The 19,631-nt window shown below is 49.3% G+C and overlaps 6 protein-coding genes and 1 pseudogene across 7 annotated transcripts; 4 read left to right on the plus strand and 3 right to left on the minus strand.

Annotated features, from left to right (window-relative positions):
* Positions 1 to 379: 379 nt before the first annotated feature.
* F5B22DRAFT_t127 lies at positions 380 to 547 on the plus strand (annotated as a pseudogene). Its single transcript has one exon. The product of its transcript is annotated as a tRNA-OTHER (tRNA).
* Positions 548 to 2,137: 1,590 nt separating this feature from the next.
* F5B22DRAFT_637403 (glycoside hydrolase) lies at positions 2,138 to 3,914 on the plus strand (the record flags this gene model as incomplete). Its single annotated transcript, XM_047977436.1, has 2 exons — positions 2,138 to 3,724; positions 3,792 to 3,914. 2 exons carry the CDS (start codon positions 2,138 to 2,140, stop codon positions 3,912 to 3,914), a joined length of 1,710 nt encoding a protein of 569 aa, XP_047829305.1.
* Positions 3,915 to 8,747: 4,833 nt separating this feature from the next.
* On the plus strand, positions 8,748 to 10,499 carry F5B22DRAFT_283704 (uncharacterized protein). Its single transcript, XM_047970321.1, has 6 exons — positions 8,748 to 9,128; positions 9,203 to 9,268; positions 9,330 to 9,370; positions 9,447 to 9,826; positions 9,882 to 9,971; positions 10,039 to 10,499. Exons 1-6 carry the CDS (start codon positions 8,993 to 8,995, stop codon positions 10,463 to 10,465), a joined length of 1,140 nt encoding a protein of 379 aa, XP_047829306.1. The 5' UTR covers positions 8,748 to 8,992; the 3' UTR covers positions 10,466 to 10,499.
* F5B22DRAFT_283730 (uncharacterized protein) lies at positions 10,416 to 10,858 on the minus strand. Its single transcript, XM_047970322.1, has one exon. The coding sequence runs from the start codon at positions 10,759 to 10,761 to the stop codon at positions 10,534 to 10,536; it is 228 nt and encodes a 75-aa protein (XP_047829307.1). The 5' UTR covers positions 10,762 to 10,858; the 3' UTR covers positions 10,416 to 10,533.
* F5B22DRAFT_613115 (histidinol dehydrogenase) lies at positions 10,655 to 13,797 on the minus strand. Its single transcript, XM_047975389.1, has 2 exons — positions 11,155 to 13,797; positions 10,655 to 11,081 (listed from the first exon to the last, which is right to left on the minus strand). The coding sequence occupies exons 1-2, from the start codon at positions 13,583 to 13,585 to the stop codon at positions 10,891 to 10,893; spliced, it is 2,622 nt and encodes an 873-aa protein (XP_047829308.1). The 5' UTR covers positions 13,586 to 13,797; the 3' UTR covers positions 10,655 to 10,890.
* A 28-nt stretch (positions 13,798 to 13,825) lies between these two features.
* Positions 13,826 to 15,389, plus strand: F5B22DRAFT_283682 (transcription initiation factor IID, 31kD subunit-domain-containing protein). The gene is made up of 4 exons (XM_047970320.1): positions 13,826 to 13,918; positions 13,971 to 14,007; positions 14,168 to 15,067; positions 15,170 to 15,389. Exon 3 carries the CDS (start codon positions 14,190 to 14,192, stop codon positions 15,051 to 15,053), a length of 864 nt encoding a protein of 287 aa, XP_047829309.1. The 5' UTR covers positions 13,826 to 13,918; positions 13,971 to 14,007; positions 14,168 to 14,189; the 3' UTR covers positions 15,054 to 15,067; positions 15,170 to 15,389.
* Positions 15,390 to 15,813: 424 nt separating this feature from the next.
* F5B22DRAFT_283658 (LNS2-domain-containing protein) lies at positions 15,814 to 18,824 on the minus strand. The gene is made up of 3 exons (XM_047970319.1): positions 18,800 to 18,824; positions 17,725 to 18,737; positions 15,814 to 17,662 (listed from the first exon to the last, which is right to left on the minus strand). The coding sequence occupies exons 2-3, from the start codon at positions 18,194 to 18,196 to the stop codon at positions 15,840 to 15,842; spliced, it is 2,295 nt and encodes a 764-aa protein (XP_047829310.1). The 5' UTR covers positions 18,197 to 18,737; positions 18,800 to 18,824; the 3' UTR covers positions 15,814 to 15,839.
* Positions 18,825 to 19,631: the final 807 nt, after the last annotated feature.

Below are 19,631 nucleotides of genomic sequence, written 5' to 3' on the forward strand. Positions count from 1 at the left end.
ATATATAGGTATCCAGCTGATATAGGAGCCTGGGTGAACTGAGATCGGTAGAGATCGTCTAGGATTCATTGCAACCCTGTGTCTTACTATGTTCAAGAGTTGATGTTAGTTCCACGTACTCGTGACGGGACGATTCTGATCAACTGATGGGTATAAGATATCCTACGAAAGACTTGATTTATAAGAACCAGGATAAATAGCAGCATAGTTCGAAGTAAGAAGATTACTCTATATCGATGTTAAGAATCATTGTGGTGTTGTAAGAAATTCTGGTTCACTTTCCTACAAGATGATACCACACCCAGAGTGATGTCATCGTCTTGAAAATTGTAACAATGAGGAATATAATAGCTATCGAGGAGCTTTCTGACAACAAACAGGGCATATGGTCTAATGGTATGACATTCCCAACGTACTGCTTGAGTAAGTGTACCTCGCTGCTTACTTAGTGCACCTCGCTGCCTAAGCTTTCGTATGGTTCGTGTTTCTCACGCCATTTGAAGAAAGTACTTGGGAGGGATTCAAGGTTCAATTCCTTGTGTGTCCATATTCAATTGTTTTTTTTTTTCTTCTTCCTCGGTTAGGAAGGAGCGAAACAGAAGATAGAATCATTTGTACCACGAAGTTGACACTTGTTATGGTTTCTCAATTGCAACCTGGATACAACAGAAAAGCTTGAGTTATGAGTCACCACTAGCTAATCTCATTACACGAACAACGGCTGGATTGAGGTTACCAACATTTTGGATGGGTATCTGTTGTTAGCCTGTACCTTGCTTGGTTCCTCCGCAACACTAAATATGAATACTCCTCCCGTCAAAGCTATGACATTCTACGATACATGCATTTCTCACACCTTGACATACATATTGAATACATATTGAGACGAGCTCAGAATATCACACTTGCGAGAATGACCCAATCTTCATAGGTCCAAGAGGCAACCGACCGCTTCTTTGACTACCGCGAAATGCCGTCCTAAATGCAATACGACGACATTGCACGATCGCCTGTTGGTGCGTCGGCGGTTAACCTTGTCGACAGCCCAGGTTTGCTGAGCTATATTGTTGTCTGAAAGGAGCGCTCCGGGAAGATCTTATGTATGTATCTTTCAGAGAACTGAGGGCAATTGTCAATATAAAGATAGGGCGGCTGGCAAAGGAGACTCATGAGCATCTAGTACTGGAGTCGACCTGCTATGGTAATAGCATTGAGGAGTCCGATCTGGCGCGGCTCATCTACTTACTCCATACCCTACCTGCGAGGCTCATCCTTTGTTGGAGCCCTATCTTTTGAGGCGGATATGAATTCCGGCGAAAAGGTAAGCCCCAAGCCCCTGGTCCAATACTTGGCTTGGTGAATTTCATATACTTAAGCTGAGGATTATTTGAGGCCATCTTACTCATCAATATCTATTGTCAAAAGAACTTTGCACAATGATGGTCTCGTTTTCAGCCTGTTTACCGTCAGTTCAAAGAAGGGAAGCAAAAAAAGGAGTTCGTAAAAGGCTTGCTCGCCTAGAGGGGCCATTATCGTCATCTATCTTACCAAACTCGTTATTGCCCAAGCTTGTTGAAACTCCTCTCTTGCTCTTTAGTTAAGATCACTCACAAGTCCTCCCCACGGTGCTATGATAGTAGTGCAGCGCTAATCAGGCTTGCTCCAGGTACCTATTCCAGCGCCCAGGCACCCTACGGCCCCAGCTTTTGGCGCTTGGCTTAGCGAGAATAGAGCATGGGTCCCCCCTGCTTGTCAAGGCTTGGCTAGCCAGGTACCTCACAAGCCTTTGAGGTTAATTCCTTATCTCCAGGTCCTTTCTCGGCTTCATATTCCGTCTTCACAAGAATATACCCGGCTTATGTTTATGCTGTGCTAGACATCCCTTAGACCCGTATGACGGTGGCAGCTCTCATTTATTAGACTAATACTTAGTGTAATACCATCTATCCTATTCTGTATCGATGCGCCGGCCACAGTCGTCTTGCGGCATTCGATACGGCGGCACTGTGGGACCGAAGAGAGCCTGTATACCACGCTCAACAGGATTCCGAAGTAACCCAACTCGTGTCGCACAGGCGCGTTGCCCATGCTCGCCGAAGATGTGGCATGGCAGATTCGAGACCAGCCTTTCGACGCCATGACCCCAATCCTTCGTCGCAAGTCGCGTATAGTGGTCGCGCTGCTGGTCGTCATCCTGGTGTACCTTCTTGTCGGCCTGGTCCCCGATAACAGCGACGTTCTCTGGGGTTTCACCTATGTCTTTGATCGCTACGATTGGTCTCAGCAGAAGCAATTCTATCCCGTATCTGAATATACTCCGTTACCGACCGGCCGGCCGCAATCGTTACCCCCAGTCCAGTATGCGTTCAAGCAAGATAAGAGTCCCGAGGGTGTCGCGCGAGAGGCCGTCCTAGCGTCAAGGCGCGACGAAGTAAAGGAAGCCTTTCTGAAGAGCTGGAGGAGTTACAAGAATGTTGGGTTTGGGTATGACGAACTCATGCCCGTATCTGGAGAAGGACACGATGTTGCCGGCTTTGGCGGTTGGGGAGCCACTCTCATCGACTCCTTATCAACTCTTTGGATAATGGACCTGAAGGACGATTTCTACGAAGCTGCCGCTGCTGCGGTCACAATCGATTACTCTAGGACACGGGACACATCCATCAACTACTTCGAAACCACTATACGGCACCTTGGTGGTTTACTCAGTGCCTACGACCTAAGCAGAGAGACGGCATTGCTTGAGAAGGCCGTCGAGCTAGGTGATATGCTCTATATGGCATACGATACTCCGAATCGTATGCCTGTATTCTGGCTAAACTTTCAAGAGGCTAGAGCTGGGAAACAGGTGGCGGATAACCGCAGTCCCTCAGCCGCTGCTGCATCATCGTCTCTGGAATTCACCCGATTAACCCAACTGACTGGCAACAATAAGTATTATGACGCGATAACTCGAGTGACGCAAGTTCTAGATGACTGGCAGAACAGGACAAATTTACCCGGGATGTGGCCCACCTACCTTGATCTGGAACGCATAGAGTTAGACTCAGATAACAGTTTCACGCTGGGTGCATCCGCCGATAGTCTTTATGAGTATTTCCCGAAAACATTTGCTATACTCGGTGGTCTCGAGCCGGTGTACGAGAAGTTGTACCGTGGGGCAATGGAAACGATAATCGAAAACATTTTATTTCGACCGAAGCTCCCCGACCAAGCCGATATTTTGTTTACGGGTAACGTCTGGGTCTCAGATGAGCCGCGCCTCACTGCCCAGTCCCAACATTTATGTTGCTTTGTCGGTGGGATGTTCGGGCTCGGCGGAAAGCTTTTCCAAATTCCAGAACATGTTAGTATCGGTGAAAAGATCACGAAGGGTTGCGTGTGGGCCTACGATGCCATGCCAGCAGGCATCATGCCTGAGATTTTCAACCTGCTCAAGTGTACAACACTAGAACCATGTGAATGGAACCAGGGGGAATGGGAGATTGTCGGCAATACCAAGCTAAAGGAGGGGATCAAGAACGTTCCAGATCCTCGGTATCTCCTTCGACCCGAGGCTATCGAGAGCGTATTTCTCATGTACCGTATGACGGGGAAGAGCGAGTACCAGGAAATGGCGTGGAAAATGTTTCAGACCATTTGCAAGGCGACCGAGACCGACCTAGCATTTTCGGCGATCAAGTCTGTTAAGACGGCTGAGACGGTGAAAGCCGATTCAATGGAGGTCAGTAAAAACGCCTTTCAATGCGCATGTATAATTTGCGAGGACCGGTGTACTAACTGTAGCATAGAGTTTCTGGCTGGCCGAGACTCTCCGGTACTTCTATCTGATTTTCTCGTCACCAGATCTGATAAGTCTAGACGAGTTCGTATTTAATACCGAAGCCCATCCGCTTCGACGACCAACTGCCTGAGCTATGGTCATTCCATATGTAAGGAGTTCGCCTGAGGCGAATTGGCTGAATAATGGCGACAAAGGAGGCAGGGATGCTGAACCACATAGCAGTCTAATGAATAATGATGCATAGGATGGCGTTGGATTCTACAGGCAGCACATTCCACACCTTTTACTTACATTGATTGATTATATAACTGAAATTGTACATGTCTAGCACCCGTGTGCGATACGGCGAGCACAAATGAGTTGTTACGTTAGAAGAGGGTCGAGCCCACATGTCGTGGCTTGCATTTTGAGAACTAGAAATGATATCTCAAGACTAGGAGATAGGTAGCATGAATAAATGTTCATTAGTACATCCGAGATTACATGAAACGGATCCGAACTTTTCCCCCTATATGTGTAACCGTGTAACCGCTGTGCAGATACATCGAGTCTTACAACACTCGCAGAGTCAACGGATATCACGCCAGTTACGTAATATATCAGAAGATGAGTCACGTAGTTATTACCGTGCGCAATGGCCTAGAGGAGAAACACGACGGATCAAATGATACATTGTACTAAGTTGCAGCTACACTCCTCCCGTCTTCTCGAACTTGCGTGCCTTCATCCGAACTCTGCTCATCCCTTTACATCATGTTTAATTATGCATTACTCAGTACCGCATGTCAAGGAAGCACATGGTCTACACACCCAGAGCAGCGCAGACTATTGATTCCCTCGCTATAGGTATATCAAGAGACGATCGAACGAGGAGGGAATAGATGCCGTGTTTTGAGGAAGAAGAAAGCTGTGCCGTATGACCACAGCTTTGAACACGCAAACCCGTTTAATCTCCTTTTATCAAAAACTGAGAACTCGCTGTTGTCTGACGTCGGTTGTAAAGGTGGGTTATGGCGCCCTGTCGACAGGTACAGCTTGGATAGCTAGGTACTCAGTAGGAAGAACATCACATCATATCGTGTGGTAATATGGTGCGTCTCATTCGTCTTTTCGAACCTTATATCTGTTGAATCTGCCGATTCGATGGCTGTGCCGCCTCACCGCGGAGCATGGTGAGCAGACTCTCTCACGACTTTCCGTAGGAAAGACCGCTACCGGTACAGCATACCTAGTGTAGAGGTATGTAGGCGTACACGAAGGGGATACAGATTCTCATCCTTAGTTCCCACAGAATCTTTATGCAGCTTGGGTATCTGGGGAAAGGCTGTACTTGGACATTATACTACGTAGTGGCGGGTATATTAATATCCATGTTTACCGAATTGTACCACCCTGAATCATGTCTGAACTCCGCGTACCCCCAGCATCGCTGTTCCTTATCGATCCTGACAGCTTCGTTCGCGATCATATTGCAGCAAGAGGGTTGCATATGCTATAGTTGCAGTAGCATATATGTTGTAAGGATTAACTTTGGCATTGGGAGCTAGTGAGAGGAAGCTTTCTTTTCTGCACTTGGCGCAATCTCAACATATTTTTCTTTAATCTGATCGAAAAGCCTCATGGTCATAAGCTGGCTCCATATTAGTATAGCTTAGAAAACTAAGCAGCAGCTATCATCGGAAACGCTGTTGTGGCCTCTGCCGGCGCTTACTCGCCGGTAACGTCGCAAGCCCGTTTATTAGTATATTCACCGAAGCTCCCGCCGTATCCTACTCACACCTGACACGCTAGCAACATATAGTGTCCGCCTCATCGGCCCAGAAATCGGCCTTCATCAAGTGATACCAAGGACGCAGCCGAAGGCGCCAGTACTCACAGTAGTTAGGTTATCCCTCCGTAGTGCGGCCTAAATAGCTCGTAGGATTGTGAACCTGGCGCGCGCTGGCAGGCGGAGCTGAGGGAAGGGGTTGAGCAGAACCACTTTGCACAGGTATCTAGTACCGATTATACTACTGTATGGAAGGCGTGAATCTCGAAATAGGATGGGTTCTGCGGCACAGGACGAAGAAATCATGCAATGACGATGATTGTGTGCCGAGCTTGAGGCCATTTTCTATCACTCTGCTAGTCATCTCGTTGCCCCTAGAGATACATGCACACATATCTTCAGTAGCTTACTCAGCAGATAGATGTCTTACCTACATAGTACAGTAGAACCCAGGTTAGAATTCAGCTTAAGTTCAGCTTGATCTTATCACTTCGAATAATGAGAGTATCTGAAAGAGTATCTGTATTTCCTCAAATCAGACTCAATTACTACCATATCTCGATGAGTAGTTGCCTGAAACCCCATATTCGCAGATCAGTCGATCCGCCCGGACCCATGCATACTAGCCATGTGCTTCGATCCTGCAGATCGCTTCCAATCGTGAAATCTATTCATAGGTGGCCACGGCAGAATTCGGGACTACGAATATGAGGTAAGAGATCCTGGGTAGTCACGTTTTTAGCAGCTATGTCAGTGCGTACATTGAGAACTTCACACACACATCACCAACTTGTATATGTATAACCTCAATATGGTGAGGCTTTTACAGCAAGTGAGCAATACCTAGGTAGGTAAGGTAATACCAACGCCAACTTAAATCACCTGAAAGATCTAGCTTGTCAGTGGTCCCAGCACAACTCAACACGAGAGCGCTTGAGTCAGCTAGTTTATTTGTAAGCCGTTACGCTGTGCCAGGGACACTATATTCGAAACGTGGCTTGCAGTCATAATATGTTGGGAGATGTTGTGTAATCCTCTGCACCCCAATGCTCGTGCCTCGACTGCTGTCAGCATGCATTGGTCCGAAAGCCTATAATGTGGCGACGAGTTTTGGATAAGAAGATGCATTACTGAATAGAAGGCGAGTCAGCTTGGGTGTGTACGGACAGGACACAGGACTCAACAACTCCTGGGCGCACCACGAGTCCGTTCCTAATCCACTTACTCTCAGTCCCATGTCCATATCATTATGTGAAAGTAAACGAGCTTGCGCTTGGTATCTACGTGTAGAGCCATAGCGAGCCGAGAGCTAAATGCATCTTGAAGGGAGAATAGCCTGAGCGCGCCTCGGATTCAAGGTGGCGCTCCTAGGTCTTATATGGGAAATTTCGACTTTGGACTTCACCTTTCCCCCTATCACGCAGCGCGGAGGTACCTGCATACTGTACAAGCATGTAGTGCGTGAGATGAAGGGGTAATAAGCGTAGAGTTGCATTGTGTAAGAATGCAGGGGCGAAAACTACTTACATGTACGGGAAAGCTTCACAAAAGGCCAGACACTCATCAAGAGAGATACAAGACCAATCACGGGCCCGGCTGCACGTCGCACAACCGTAGTTGGATGCGATTCCTAAATTGCTCGCTCTCACAGAAAGTCAGTGGGACGTTATTCTGTTGCTCCCACGATGGCACCCGTCGTTACTGGCGGCGTGGGTTCTACTCGCTAGGCTCGTCAAGGCAGGTTAGCCCGAGGAATGCTGCATCGTCCTTTATCAACAAGAGGATGAGACTCTTGAAGCTTCGATTTAAGCACTCTCTTTTCTTACTACGCTTAGTTTAGCCGAGGGCTTCTAGAAGCTCAAGAATATCTCACCGGGAGTGACGCCTATCGTAGTTAGTCTATCCGAGAAGAGAAATACCACAAGCCAGCTTTCTACTGATATAGATAGCTACTGCTTGGAACCCTAGGTAGCATACCCGAGTTGATTCTGCTGGCAAAGCTCATTATTGGTTGATTTTGTGCTGTGAATCGCGATTGATCGTCAGCATTATCCCTGGTGTTACTGACAGACTGTTACCGAGGCCAAGGTTACCCAGCTAGAAACCCAGCATGTGGTCGGGCTTCGGCTGGTGATCCGCGATCCTACGGGCTGAATCCCGCCCAACCACGCATCACCGAGCTGACTCTTCGTCTAGCTCGTTGATAATAACACTTCTCTCATCACGATACCATAAACAATGCCGGCCTCGAGGGTTGCGCATATACCTACTGAGTACGTACATTAATACTGAGAACAGGGACTTCAACCCACTGTCTCTGGGCTAACATGTACGTTATACCCTGTCACGTTAACCGAGACTATTGGTAACCGGGCCGTGACAAGAAGCTGTGGCGTCAGTGCAGCAATAAGGCCAAGCACCAGCTGAGAGGAGCTTAGTCGAAGTACCACTTTACTAATAATAGGAAGGGAAGATACATACCTACATACTTAGTTGCCCATTCCATCCAACTGCACGTCCGATGGATGAGTCGATTTGTCAACGATGCTTACTACCTATCAACTGCCAGCCTGCGACGTCTCGAGAACGCTTTCGAATCATGATACCGTAGTTTCGCGTTCGGGTGACTCTGGCTGGGTAGTTTCTAGGCCACTGAGGAGTTTGTCGCACTGGAATTGGAGAACATTACATCTTCATGCATGCTGGACCTGGACACTTACCTATTCATTTGTCCAGTTTAGTATATCATGACAAAGGGGGGAAACAGACGAATAGCTACCTGACTCCACGCGTCAAAAAGACATGTGCCTCGCACGTCCACGTCCTCAACTTAGGTAGCGTCCCCGGCTATTTTTGCGGCTCGTCTATACTAGTTAGTCTATACCAAGGTATACATACGATGTGTCTAGCAGGCCTATCCCGTCATCCCGACTGTGTCCAAGAAGACTAGATAACCCTACCTGAGCTTCCAAGAACGTGGCCTGCTAGACATAATCCTAAGCTGCAACTATCTACATGGCAATATGCAGTCGCAAATACCTGGGATATCCGGGCTAGCCACCTCCCCCCCTGGGTTTGAGAGTAGGATAGCGTAAGCCATCCTCGTTTTGAGATATTCCTCCCGGTTTACACCACTGTAGGGAGCGTAGTGGACTTACAGAAGTATGTATCTAGGCTTGTCGCCCACTCGGATAACATTCTTTTCTTCCGAGTATCTTCACCTGCTCGATACGGGTTGTGGCATTTTTAGTCTTCAGGATCTCTGGACTGGTCCCCCCTAGTCACCACCAGACAGGCTTTCTTCACAGTTATTATATCCTTTAGTCGCACCCGAGTGGCTCGTTATGGACTCATGTATATAGTTATTATTCTTGCTTCTTGCTCGCATTTTATATTGCCCTGAGACCTGGCTGGCGGCGCCTATACGGGCGGCCCCCTCGATGGATGACTTACCGCCGCTGCCAAAAGGCGCCATCGATGCCTTGAAGTCGTTATTTGTCGTCTTGGCATTCATTGCTGTCCTGCTGCGACTCATCACGAACTGGAAATACAACCGGAGACTCTTGGTTGACGACTGTGAGTCCACATAGTCTATATAGACGTACGGGCTGTGGGAACTCAATGCTGATGCGCTCTATTCTCATGACTAGATATCTCTATATCCGCCATACCGTTCTTGATCGCGACATCGATCCTCAGTGATGCAGCTGGCAATGGTATGTGATCACAATAATATAGATAGTCTTCTTTAAACTAGAATACTAATATCCTCGACAGGCTTTCATGATGATAAGATCGCGCCCTATAGAGTTGCTCAGGTACGTGACCTGTCATCATCAACATCTGACCAGCACGAAGACTGGCGGCGCTGACATTGAGTAACTCGACACACAGCTTGCCGTAGCAATATCAGTCCTAACACCACTAGCACTGTGGACATGCAAAGCGCCCATTCTCTTCCTCTATCTCCGGCTCTTCGGGATCAAGAAATGGCTACGTGTGCTATCATACGTAACCCTCGTTCTCACAGCAGCAGTATACATCGCCGCCATCGTCGCCATACCACCAGCCTGCACACCGCACACAATGCATCTCTCCGAAGGCTTCATTACCAACTGCCAGACGAGAACGCGGATAACAAACGTGGTCACCGGTAGCTTCTCCGTCCTCGCCGACGTCGTTATCCTCGTGCTGCCGGTCCCCGTTATCTTTGGTCTAAACCTGCTCGTCAGGAGCAAGGTTGGGCTCCTCTTCCTCTTCCTGAGCGGTCTCTTGTACGTATACCCGTTGACATGTACCCCTTACCTTAACTAATTCATACCACCATAGTGCGATAGGGGCGAGCATCCTCTCACTATACTTCAAAGCGATATCGCTGCAGCGTCCAGCAACATCCCTCGCTTTATCAATCTTAGCGACGTAAGAATCCACCTCCTTCATATCTCCCTTTACTATTAGCTCTTACTCATCCGTATATACCACGCAGAATAACAGAGTCCGCCGTAGCGCTAATCGTAGGCTGCGTGCCCTCCCTTCGCGTCCTCTGGTCCAAGATCCTCAAACCAGGCGTCAAGACAACCAGTAGCGGCAATGTATTATCGACCGATCCCACGGGGAACCGGACGAAGCGAGGGATATCGCAGTACGTCGTGGTAGGCGAGGGAACCGACCGAAAGACGTCCGAGTCGAACACGGTGCTCGTGGTATCTACCTCGACCGAGGTCCGCACGACATCCGAAGTCATCGACAATCCACATCAGCAGCAGCAGTTTCAAATCCCGCAGCACCAGCTACCGCCGCACGTCTACGACAACCGCGACCGCCATCCCGACGATGTACAACAGCGCCCATTTGGAGTCTACACCGAGGCGTACGCTCTCCAGACGCGTCACAACGGGATATGGGGCCGGTAGAACGGAGAGAGGGCGGCGTGAATACCTGCACTCACGCACATAATATATAGACCGCGTTTTTTTTTAAATCAAATGTGTACATAACGGCGTCCTGAAAGGCTATTCGAACGACAAAATGATACCCAATACTGCCGGCGTTTTTTCCCGTTTTGGTTCGGGTTTGGTATGTTTAGGGAAATTTTGAAAACATAATATGTTGAACTTGAATCACTGGGGCTGACATTCGTGACACTGTTCGTGAATTTTATGTGCCTTGATATTATTAAAACAGTACATGAAGCCAACATCAGAAGCATTTCGGCCAAAACTCATATTTCCTCACCATCACATCCCATGTCGATATAGTAACCGAATCCATAAGAACCTAGGAAGCCCTTAGCCTGTATTCAATTTTTTTTCCTCCTCTTTTCGCCTGACCTACATTTTCATCCCTCGAGTGTACTAAGTCTAATCTCAACTGCTCGCCTATGCGCTTCAAGCTCCTCAACCTTAGCAAGTTGCATCACGGCACCTCCGACATTCTTCAGGCCCTCGGCCGTAAGATTCGAGCTCGTGATATGCTTGACGAACGAGCCGAGGTTGACACCCGAGTACTGTTTGGCATACCCATAGGTAGCTGTGAAAACAAAGGGTTAGTAAGGAGAACTTCGTATGGGGAAAAGACAAGGGAGTTTGGAAAATAAACATACGTAACGAATGATTTACACCGGCTGAATAATCGCCTACACTCTCTGGTGTCCATTGTCCTATGAAAACACTTCCAGCGTTCATGACCTTCTCGACGGCTTTTTCGGGTTCCTTGATCTGTAGAATCAAATGCTCGGGCGCATATGCGTTACTGATCTTCATGGCCTCGTCCACGTCTCTCACAAGGACGGTTACGGAGTGGTTTATGGCACCCCTAACTATGTCTACACGCGGTAGAGCCATGGCTTGCTTGTGAACCTCGTCCTCGATGGCTTTTAAGTGTTCTTCGTCAAGGTCAACTGTGATGCAGACGACTTGGCTATCAACACCGTGCTCAGCCTGCGACAGCAGATCTGAGGCTACGAAAGCTGGATTCGCGTCCTTGTCGGCAATCACTAGAACCTCGGAAGGACCCGCAGGCATATCGATACTAACGCCAGCATTGGTATCATTGCTTACGAACATCTTTGCTGCCGTAACGAATTGGTTGCCCGGACCTAGAATTTTGTCTACCTTGCTCACACTCTCCGTGCCATATGCCATGGCAGCGACAGCTTGTGCGCCACCAGCCAAGACAATACTCTCCGCGCCGACCTTATGAGCCACATAAACGATTTCAGGAGTGATGCTGCCATCTGCTCGCGGTGGTGAAGCGAGTACAATCTTCTTGCACCCCGCAACCATGGCTGGCACACCTAGCATGAGCGCGGTGCTGGGCAAAACGGCCGTTCCTCCGGGCACATACAACCCTACTCGCTCAATTGGGCGAGAAAATCTGCTGCACACTACACCTGGCATAGTCTCGACCTGAAGCGGTTTCTCCTCCTTCTGGGCGGCGTGGAATTTTCGAATATTTTCAAAGGAGACGTCAATGGCTTTGATAGTTTCGGGTGCCAAGTTCATCAGTTCTTGAGGGAACGGTGCTTTTATGACGGGTGATGACAACGACGTTGCCTTCTCGAACTTGTGTGTGTAAGACAGGAGCGCCTTATCACCGTTCTGTCGTATATCATTTATGATTGGCGTGACGATGCCCATGATTGTCTCCGCAGACTTCTGAGATGGCCGCCTTAGAGCATCATCGACTTCTTTTTCTCCAACCTTGCTAACATCAACTCGCTTCATTACGATCTTATCAGCATCTGGATTTGTGTGGGCATCTGTTGCTGGATCCGATGCTAACGGTATGGATGACTCCTTTGCGGCATTCTTCGCTTTCTCGACCGGCTCAACGGCAATTCCCTCCTTCTTCGCCCATTCACCCTTGGCATTACCGGGCCTTCTCTTGACTTTCAAACTCTTGGCATCTAGGTTTTTCTCGATATCAAGGAGGCTGACTCCCGCACCAATGGCCTTCGTAAGGGCGAAATATATCAGATCAGCGGCTTCGAATGCAACCTCGTCGGGTGTTTTCGCATCGCACAATTCTTCGGCTTCCTCCATGATCTTTGCCCGTAGTAGCTTCTCGTCGGAAAATAGTCTTTTGGTATACGATCCCTCAGGCGCTGACTTTTTCCTTGACACCAGAGTCTGTTCAAGCTTCGAAAGGCCCTTGAGTTCTCCAAAACAGCCAAATTGATCCAAGTGACAGAACCTCCCCGTTTGCCTGACAATGAATTTCAGCGCATCGTTATCGCAATCCATAGATATGCTGACCAGCTCCTGAGTATCACCGGATGTAGCTCCCTTGTACCACAGACCGCGCTTTCGGCTCTGATATACACCGGTCTGCGTCCTCAGAGATTCTGCTACGCTCTCTTCACTGCTGTATACCAGGCCCAGTGCGATTCCTCGCTCGTCACAAACGACCGTGGGGAGCAACTTATCCGGACGATCTGTTTTCCATGATGTTGAGAATAATTTCGGAATGTACAGCTTCTTGTCTGTTTCTTCCTTTTTCGTAGTCAGTTGTGTAGATGGGATCACAGGAATTGCGTTGACTTGTGAGCATATGTCGACGAAGTGCTCAAAATTGGTTTCCGATATGGGTTTGATGTACAGCGACGGGAGTTTCTCGATCTTACTGGACGCTAAGAAACCAGCGACATCGAAGCTCTGTTGATCGAAGTCCCTGAGGAGTAATTGCTTCTCTGTGCCGACTCTCTCATTCAACTGGGTAACAACTGGCACGACTCTATCTCCGTACGTGGAGAATTCGGGCAGCCGCTTGGGCGGGACGAAAACTTTGCGAGCACCGTGGTCTAGAAGCGATACGATATCATGGGACTCCAGCGCGGTTCCATCGAAAAATATCTGAAGCTCGGCGTTGTGCTTGTCTACAATCTCGAAGAGTTCGCCTAGATTGCTGGGAGTGGCATCGAAGAAGACACAACCTAGACACGACACCTCTTCCTGGGTCAGGCCGTCACTCGAGGCGAGCCCCGGCGGGACAGGCACAGAGATCAGGAAGGGCAGCGGAAGGATGGATTCCATATCAACTGGCTTACAGAATTGAAGATGAAGAGAGAGGATACACCCGCATCAATGCAATTCGTGTCACCTTCCACAGGGGAACTTGTAGATATGAGTCAAACCCACGAGAAACGGAAGACATTTTAGATCTGCACTAAGCGATGGGACCTAGTTATTATTATTTATGATGCAACCCACGTCGAGTTCCTACATCGGCCCAGCTTTGCTTTTTGCTGGTAACTCAAATGTGACCAAGACCAATGATGGCGGGGTTAAAAATTGCCCCTCCAAGCGGGTGCATGTACCTAAGTACACCGATCTAGATCACTGATAAGGTTAATCGGAGTGGAGTAGGTACGTACCCCAGCCTGGGCCCAACTGCAACTTACACTATAACCTCCTGGAGCTTCGCAGGAACTGCTCTCGCGAAGCGAACCGAGGTGGTATAAAGTTGCTCCTCATCCTTGGACGACATCTACAACCTCAATTCTAACGTCCCCGCGAAAGACTACGCAATCATGTTCTGAAGTCCTCAACCCGGTGATATCTGACCACATCACGCTATACCACGCCTGAGAGCAAGCGCCAACCAGCTACTTGTAGTATTGTCCTGCCGTTGCAGACCATGGCGACAACAGCCCAACCAAATGGGATACCTCCCAGCTCGTCAGGATCACAGACGCAGCCAGCATCGCAACCAACGCAAAACACCATAACAAGCGGCAGCACAACAATACCAAACACGCAGCAAACCACCACCACAACAGCAACAGGCGGGCCAGCACAAGCAGCCCCGTCCTCGCCAACGACGGCAACACAGGAGCCTCGCCCCCGCGACGCGCGCACAATCGAGCTACTCCTGACCTCCCAAGGCGTGACGTCCTTCGACAACCGGGTGCCGCTCTTACTTCTCGACTTCGCCTACCGGCACACGTCCAGCATCCTCAACGACGCCCTGCACCTATCAGGCGATCCGTACGCGACGCACGCGGGCGCCAAGCCCAGCGGTTCAAGCGGCGCCGTCCCGACGGCCCCACCAGGCAGCGACGCGACGGTGAGCACGAACGCGATAAACATCGCCATCGCGAGCCGGCAGGCGTACCAGTTCCGCGGCGGATCCGGCGGCGGCGGCGTAGGCGGGGGCGTGGGCGGAGGCGGCGCGAGCAAGGAGTGGCTCCAAGAGCTCGCGCGCGAGCGCAACAAGGTCGTGCTGCCGCGCATACTGGCCTTCGAATGGGGCGTGCGGTTGCCTAACGAGCGCTTCGTCCTCAGCGGGCAGAGCTGGGGCTTACGCGACCAATGGGCTGTCGAGGGCGGGACGGATAGCAGCGAGGACGAGGCTGACGATGACGGGAACGGATCAGACGCGATGGAGGGCGTGGAAGATCAGAACAGCAAGGAGAAAGAGGGCGAGGAAGATGGTGGCGGTGGATTAGATGAGTTCCTTGGTGACGACATGGCTGATGAAGACATGGAAGGCATGGAGTAATGCGCTCGCTACATGTCAGTATCTATTTCCTTTACATCAGCCTCCTCGCCGGATGATGGTGGACTGTATCATGCGTATTGAACAGAGCTACTTGACTGATTATTTCGGTCACAAAGTAGAGGTCTATTTATTTGTTAAGGTGGGCGGACCAGGCGTTCGGGCGTTTGAGAGGACAAAATTTACACGATACCATCCTTAGGACCGCTAAGTTCCGTCCTTGTACATAGATAGCTATCACGTAAAGGATCAATCACTATTAGAACTCACAGGCATGGCGTGAATTATTTTCAACCGTCGTCGAGGCCACACGACAGACGTACAATGGAGGCTAGGTTGTTACATCAAAACAAGTCGATCTCAGATGTCCGACTGCCAGCAGATATTTAGATGATTTGAAAGATCCTAAATCATAGTGTCGCCATTGTACATTGTTCTGTCTGTCTAAATAAACATGTATGCAATGTAATTCGCTTCCTGATTCATGGTTTTCCTGGTCAAGCCCCAGCTGACCCAACAAACATCAATATAATTTTAGAGCCTCCCATTCAATGAATTAGGAATAAAACAAAATGAGAACCAGTAGAAATCAACGCCTAGCGCTATGCAAAGGAGAGCGAGAGCCAGGATGGGCTCACGGTGTCTCCAAAAAATATTGGCTCAGGTTGAATGATGTCGTTCCCTTCGTAGCATTTAATCATGGACATGATTGGCGCCTTTCAATATCCCTTGAATGACCCCATTGGGCTGTAGATGGTTTGCGTAGATTTTTCAGTGTCGTTCTGAACTTCAGACCTTCTTTTGGATCCCCAGATTCTTCAAACCAGTCATTATCTGAGCATTTGTGTCTGGTACCGCTCTCTTCGCTGGACCAGGTTGAATTTCCGCAGTATCGTTTTCATCTTCGCTATAACCCGCCGCCTCGTCCTCGTCTTCGTAATCCTCGTCCTCTCCATCTTCGTCATCAGCGTCATCAGGTCGATCGTAAATCGCCGAATCCATCATATCCTCTTCGTCCTCGTAATCACCACTCTGGACGCTCTCGCCCGCGTACCTATCGTCATCATCTCCGCGCGAGAGGAAGCTATCCCCCATCTCTCCCACATCCTCGTCATCCTCCTCATCTTCATCTACGTCGCTTTGGTCATCTAACTCTGACCCACTAGCTGAGAATTCGTCCAACTCTAGCGGTGTATCACGCCAGAAGGTGAAGTCGGTGTACTCGACTCCGCCCCCCTTTACTAACGTGCTGACAGGCGGGAAGTAATGATCAACAACCTCTCCCATATTGACGTAGCTAAGCTTCAGCTTATTCAAGCTCAATAGATCCAACGAAACTTCCGCATTCGAATTGATCGTGAAGATGCGATTGCGTGGGACGTCAACAGTTCGGTAGGAAATCTGATCTGTTAAACGATTACCAAATCCTGCGTAAAAGCAGTGGTTTTCTGGTCCATATAAGCTCCTAATATCACGGAGTGTGGCCATTTTGAATACGTGAGGCTTCCTGAGATAAATCTCACGTCTTAACGCAGCCATGGTCCTGTCTGGAGAAAGAATAGTTGGGCCTTTTGGTAAGCGGTAGCCATCTTGGGCGATACCATTTAAATAAGCCCGTGTTGTGTCAGATTGACCGACTGATCGACTCGTCAGGTACATGATATTATAGCCATTTGCCGCGATGTCGCTATATAGTTTTGCGACACCCGCATGCGTCCAATCACGGCCAATCATATTCAAAACGTGGCCTAAGGCATCGGACTTCGTAATCGTGCCATCTATATCAGAAATCACCACGGGGATGTCGTGTCTCCAGAGAAACATGTTGGCGTTGCAGGTTGCTCGGTTCACGGTAAAACTCATGGAGTTCTCGCCGGGCTTCAACTGAAGTGCCTTCAGCTGATCACTCGTCAAACGAAGGGTCTTGGCGTAATTTTTTTGGTTGTGGCTAACTAGTGAAGCAGAGCCTGGCGTAGTAGGGGGGGTGTGCACCGAACCTTGACCGATATCAGACTCGCTACGGCGGTGTATAGGAACTCGTGAGGAGGTTGTCGAATCATCACTAGCGTACCCGGGATCCGAAACAGCATCGACAGCCAAAGTCGGCGCGGGTCGAAGTGAAGCAACTGTCTTTTGCATGGCTGCCTCTTTTGCCTCCTCGCTGCTATAAATCCACAAATTTCCTTCTTCATCCATTCCAAATAGAGCGCCAATGTCATAGTCGCCTTGTAATTGTTCGGATAAAATTTTGCGAGCAAGAATTTCTGCTTTAATAGCGTCCTCCTCACTGCCCTTGTATGAGGCCATGTCAAGCATTAAATCCCCTGTCTCTGTTACACGAGTTGGGATATTTACAGCCGAGAGCTGCTGGGATAGTGTCATAGCACGCTGTATGGCTTCAAGTGGGCCAACGGGCGGCGGGCTGCGTGATCGTTGGGAGGCAGGGGGGCTATCCCCAAACGATTCATCAGCCGAATCATCCTGATCACGCAAATGAGTAGAGACGACCGGATCGCTGGGAGGATTTCGTCGAGTAGGTACATCAAGCCAGTTCCTAGAGCTCGGACGTCCTCCATCCAATTCGGGTGAAGAAACAGCAGGGGCCGAAACACCTGGATTATAGGATTTAGCAAGTTTCCAGAGCGCTTCGTCCAGCTGGGTAGTAGCAACGAACCTGGCCGTAACTGATGAGGCGGGAGCACATTAGGTCCCGGCCTTATTATAGTCGAGCCCCTCCGTTTTGCATTCTCGCCGTCGAGTTGCAAAAGGTCAGGTTCCTGGAGTATGCCTGCGGCACCAGACCGCTCGGTGGGAGCGAGACTTGGACTAGTCTCCGGTGATACGAGGGGGGAGGTTTGCAAACTCTGAGGTATATTGTCTGAAGTCTCGAATATGAAGAACGCCTCTCCCCCCTCCCCGAGCTTCATAGCATATTCCTGTTTGACGCCATTGACCCTGAACTCGACCTTCTTCTCGTAAGGTCGCAAGAGAGAGAACTTGCCGAAGCGAACGTGAAAGGGTGAGCAGCACAGATCGCCATTCTCTTGCTCTACTACTATAACATCGATGGCACCGCTGAGCGTGGCAGGATTAATGGAATTCCAGGCTGTTGACACTGAATCGCTAATGTTTCGAACGTACTGCATCGTTCGAGGGTTTGAGATACGGATCGTGGGCCGTCGTCAAACAAGGAGGAACGAAGGGTAAAAGGTATCGGCGAGAGGGTGCTGTACAAGAGCGCAACCTTGTTCATAGAGAGGTGTGAGACGTTGTGAGTATACGGAGCTGTAAGTGATACAACAAGGCGTGTGCGTTTTCTAAACTATACATCTGTAAAATAGCCAAAGCAGGTTCAGTGTCAGCACCTAGGTGAGGATGTATTCATCAATTGCAGGAGGATCGAAGTGTTGAGGCTTGATGGAGCGTGGGGTTCCTGGCGGAACGGACAAGACGTACTCAGTCAAAGGACGAAAGACGACTCGGGGTATATCCTTTCCATGCACTTGTTGTCAGTGAGGAGTTGTAAGCAAGATAAACAGATCAGAGGCTCAGCTGCAACGTCGTGGAGGAAATGAGGTTCCCAAGCTGAGGAATGGAGGATCGCAGGTTGGTGGTGGTGTAGTGTACCCAAGCTATAAGAATCAAAGTAATGCCATAACAGGCTGGTTAATGACGGGACGCCTGACCCTGCAGGAGCTTGTCAGTCAGCCAGCTGGGCAGTCACCAGTTGAGGGACGCCCAGTACCTACAAGGGCCTGACGAGGAGGTACCTACCTACCACGTGCATACTTATGATCTCTACCAGACTATACCACCTGTCTGGCCTATGTGGTGGGTAGAGACGACTAGAGCAATACCTGTAGGGGCAAGTACCTCGACTAGCAGCAGTCCTGGACATCATTTTTGCTGGGGTTTCCCAGCTAGGAAACTCGTGACGTAGCCAAACTAATGTATTACCTAGGTAAGTAGCATAGGCAGGTAACCTAGGCATCTCGGGCATTTACAGGGCAGATACAGCGCTTGAAACAGGCAAAGACCCAAGGCGGTATTGCATGCAGCTTGCCCTAAAAAGGAACTTGAGCTTTCGCCAACGGCCCGGCGGTACATGTAGCGGTACCTGACTAGGTACCAACCCAAGTCTCAGCCACCTAATGCATCCAGACTCTATCACAATATTCGGTAATTCTATATATGAGTCAGTAGCAAAAGCTTTCGTTTGTTTTCTTCTCTTTATGTGATATTCATATTGGTAGTAAACCTAATGCTTGAATGGTTGTATGTTTTATTCCATATTATGACTCGCCGCTCTGTCAACATTAGACAGTCAAGTATGCTTAATTACTGTATCTTGGTAGACTTGACACTGGCCTGACTCTCTCCCTTCCAGGTCCAGGTCCAGGTCCAGGTACAAGGGCCAAAGATATACCACATGCGGTGCGATGCCAAACCCCAATTGGCTCAGCCGATACGAACCGCTAAGTAGACAAAATCGGTACCACGATACAACTGTTGAACTGTCTGCTGACCTTCCTTCGTCTCATTAATCGACGATTCTTCGTCGTGCCGTCACAAACCGAATCG

Source organism: Xylaria bambusicola, assembly GCF_022495145.1.
Source record: "Xylaria bambusicola strain CBS 139988 unplaced genomic scaffold F5B22scaffold_31, whole genome shotgun sequence".
Classification (NCBI taxonomy): domain Eukaryota; kingdom Fungi; phylum Ascomycota; class Sordariomycetes; order Xylariales; family Xylariaceae; genus Xylaria; species Xylaria bambusicola.

Coding starts and splice junctions, on each gene's coding strand:
- F5B22DRAFT_283704 (XM_047970321.1), top strand. CDS start 8,993: ATGGATGACTTACCGCCGCTGCCAAAAGGCGCCATCGATGCCTTGAAG. Junction 9,269..9,329: donor CAGTGATGCAGCTGGCAATG/GTATGTGATCAC, acceptor TATCCTCGACAG/GCTTTCATGATGATAAGATC. Junction 9,371..9,446: donor CGCCCTATAGAGTTGCTCAG/GTACGTGACCTG, acceptor CTCGACACACAG/CTTGCCGTAGCAATATCAGT.
- F5B22DRAFT_283730 (XM_047970322.1), bottom strand. CDS start 10,761: ATGCTTCTGATGTTGGCTTCATGTACTGTTTTAATAATATCAAGGCAC.
- F5B22DRAFT_613115 (XM_047975389.1), bottom strand. CDS start 13,585: ATGGAATCCATCCTTCCGCTGCCCTTCCTGATCTCTGTGCCTGTCCCG. Junction 11,082..11,154: donor CGGTGTAAATCATTCGTTAC/GTATGTTTATTT, acceptor TTGTTTTCACAG/CTACCTATGGGTATGCCAAA.
- F5B22DRAFT_283682 (XM_047970320.1), top strand. CDS start 14,190: ATGGCGACAACAGCCCAACCAAATGGGATACCTCCCAGCTCGTCAGGA.
- F5B22DRAFT_283658 (XM_047970319.1), bottom strand. CDS start 18,196: ATGCAGTACGTTCGAAACATTAGCGATTCAGTGTCAACAGCCTGGAAT. Junction 17,663..17,724: donor GCCTCATCAGTTACGGCCAG/GTTCGTTGCTAC, acceptor CCTATAATCCAG/GTGTTTCGGCCCCTGCTGTT.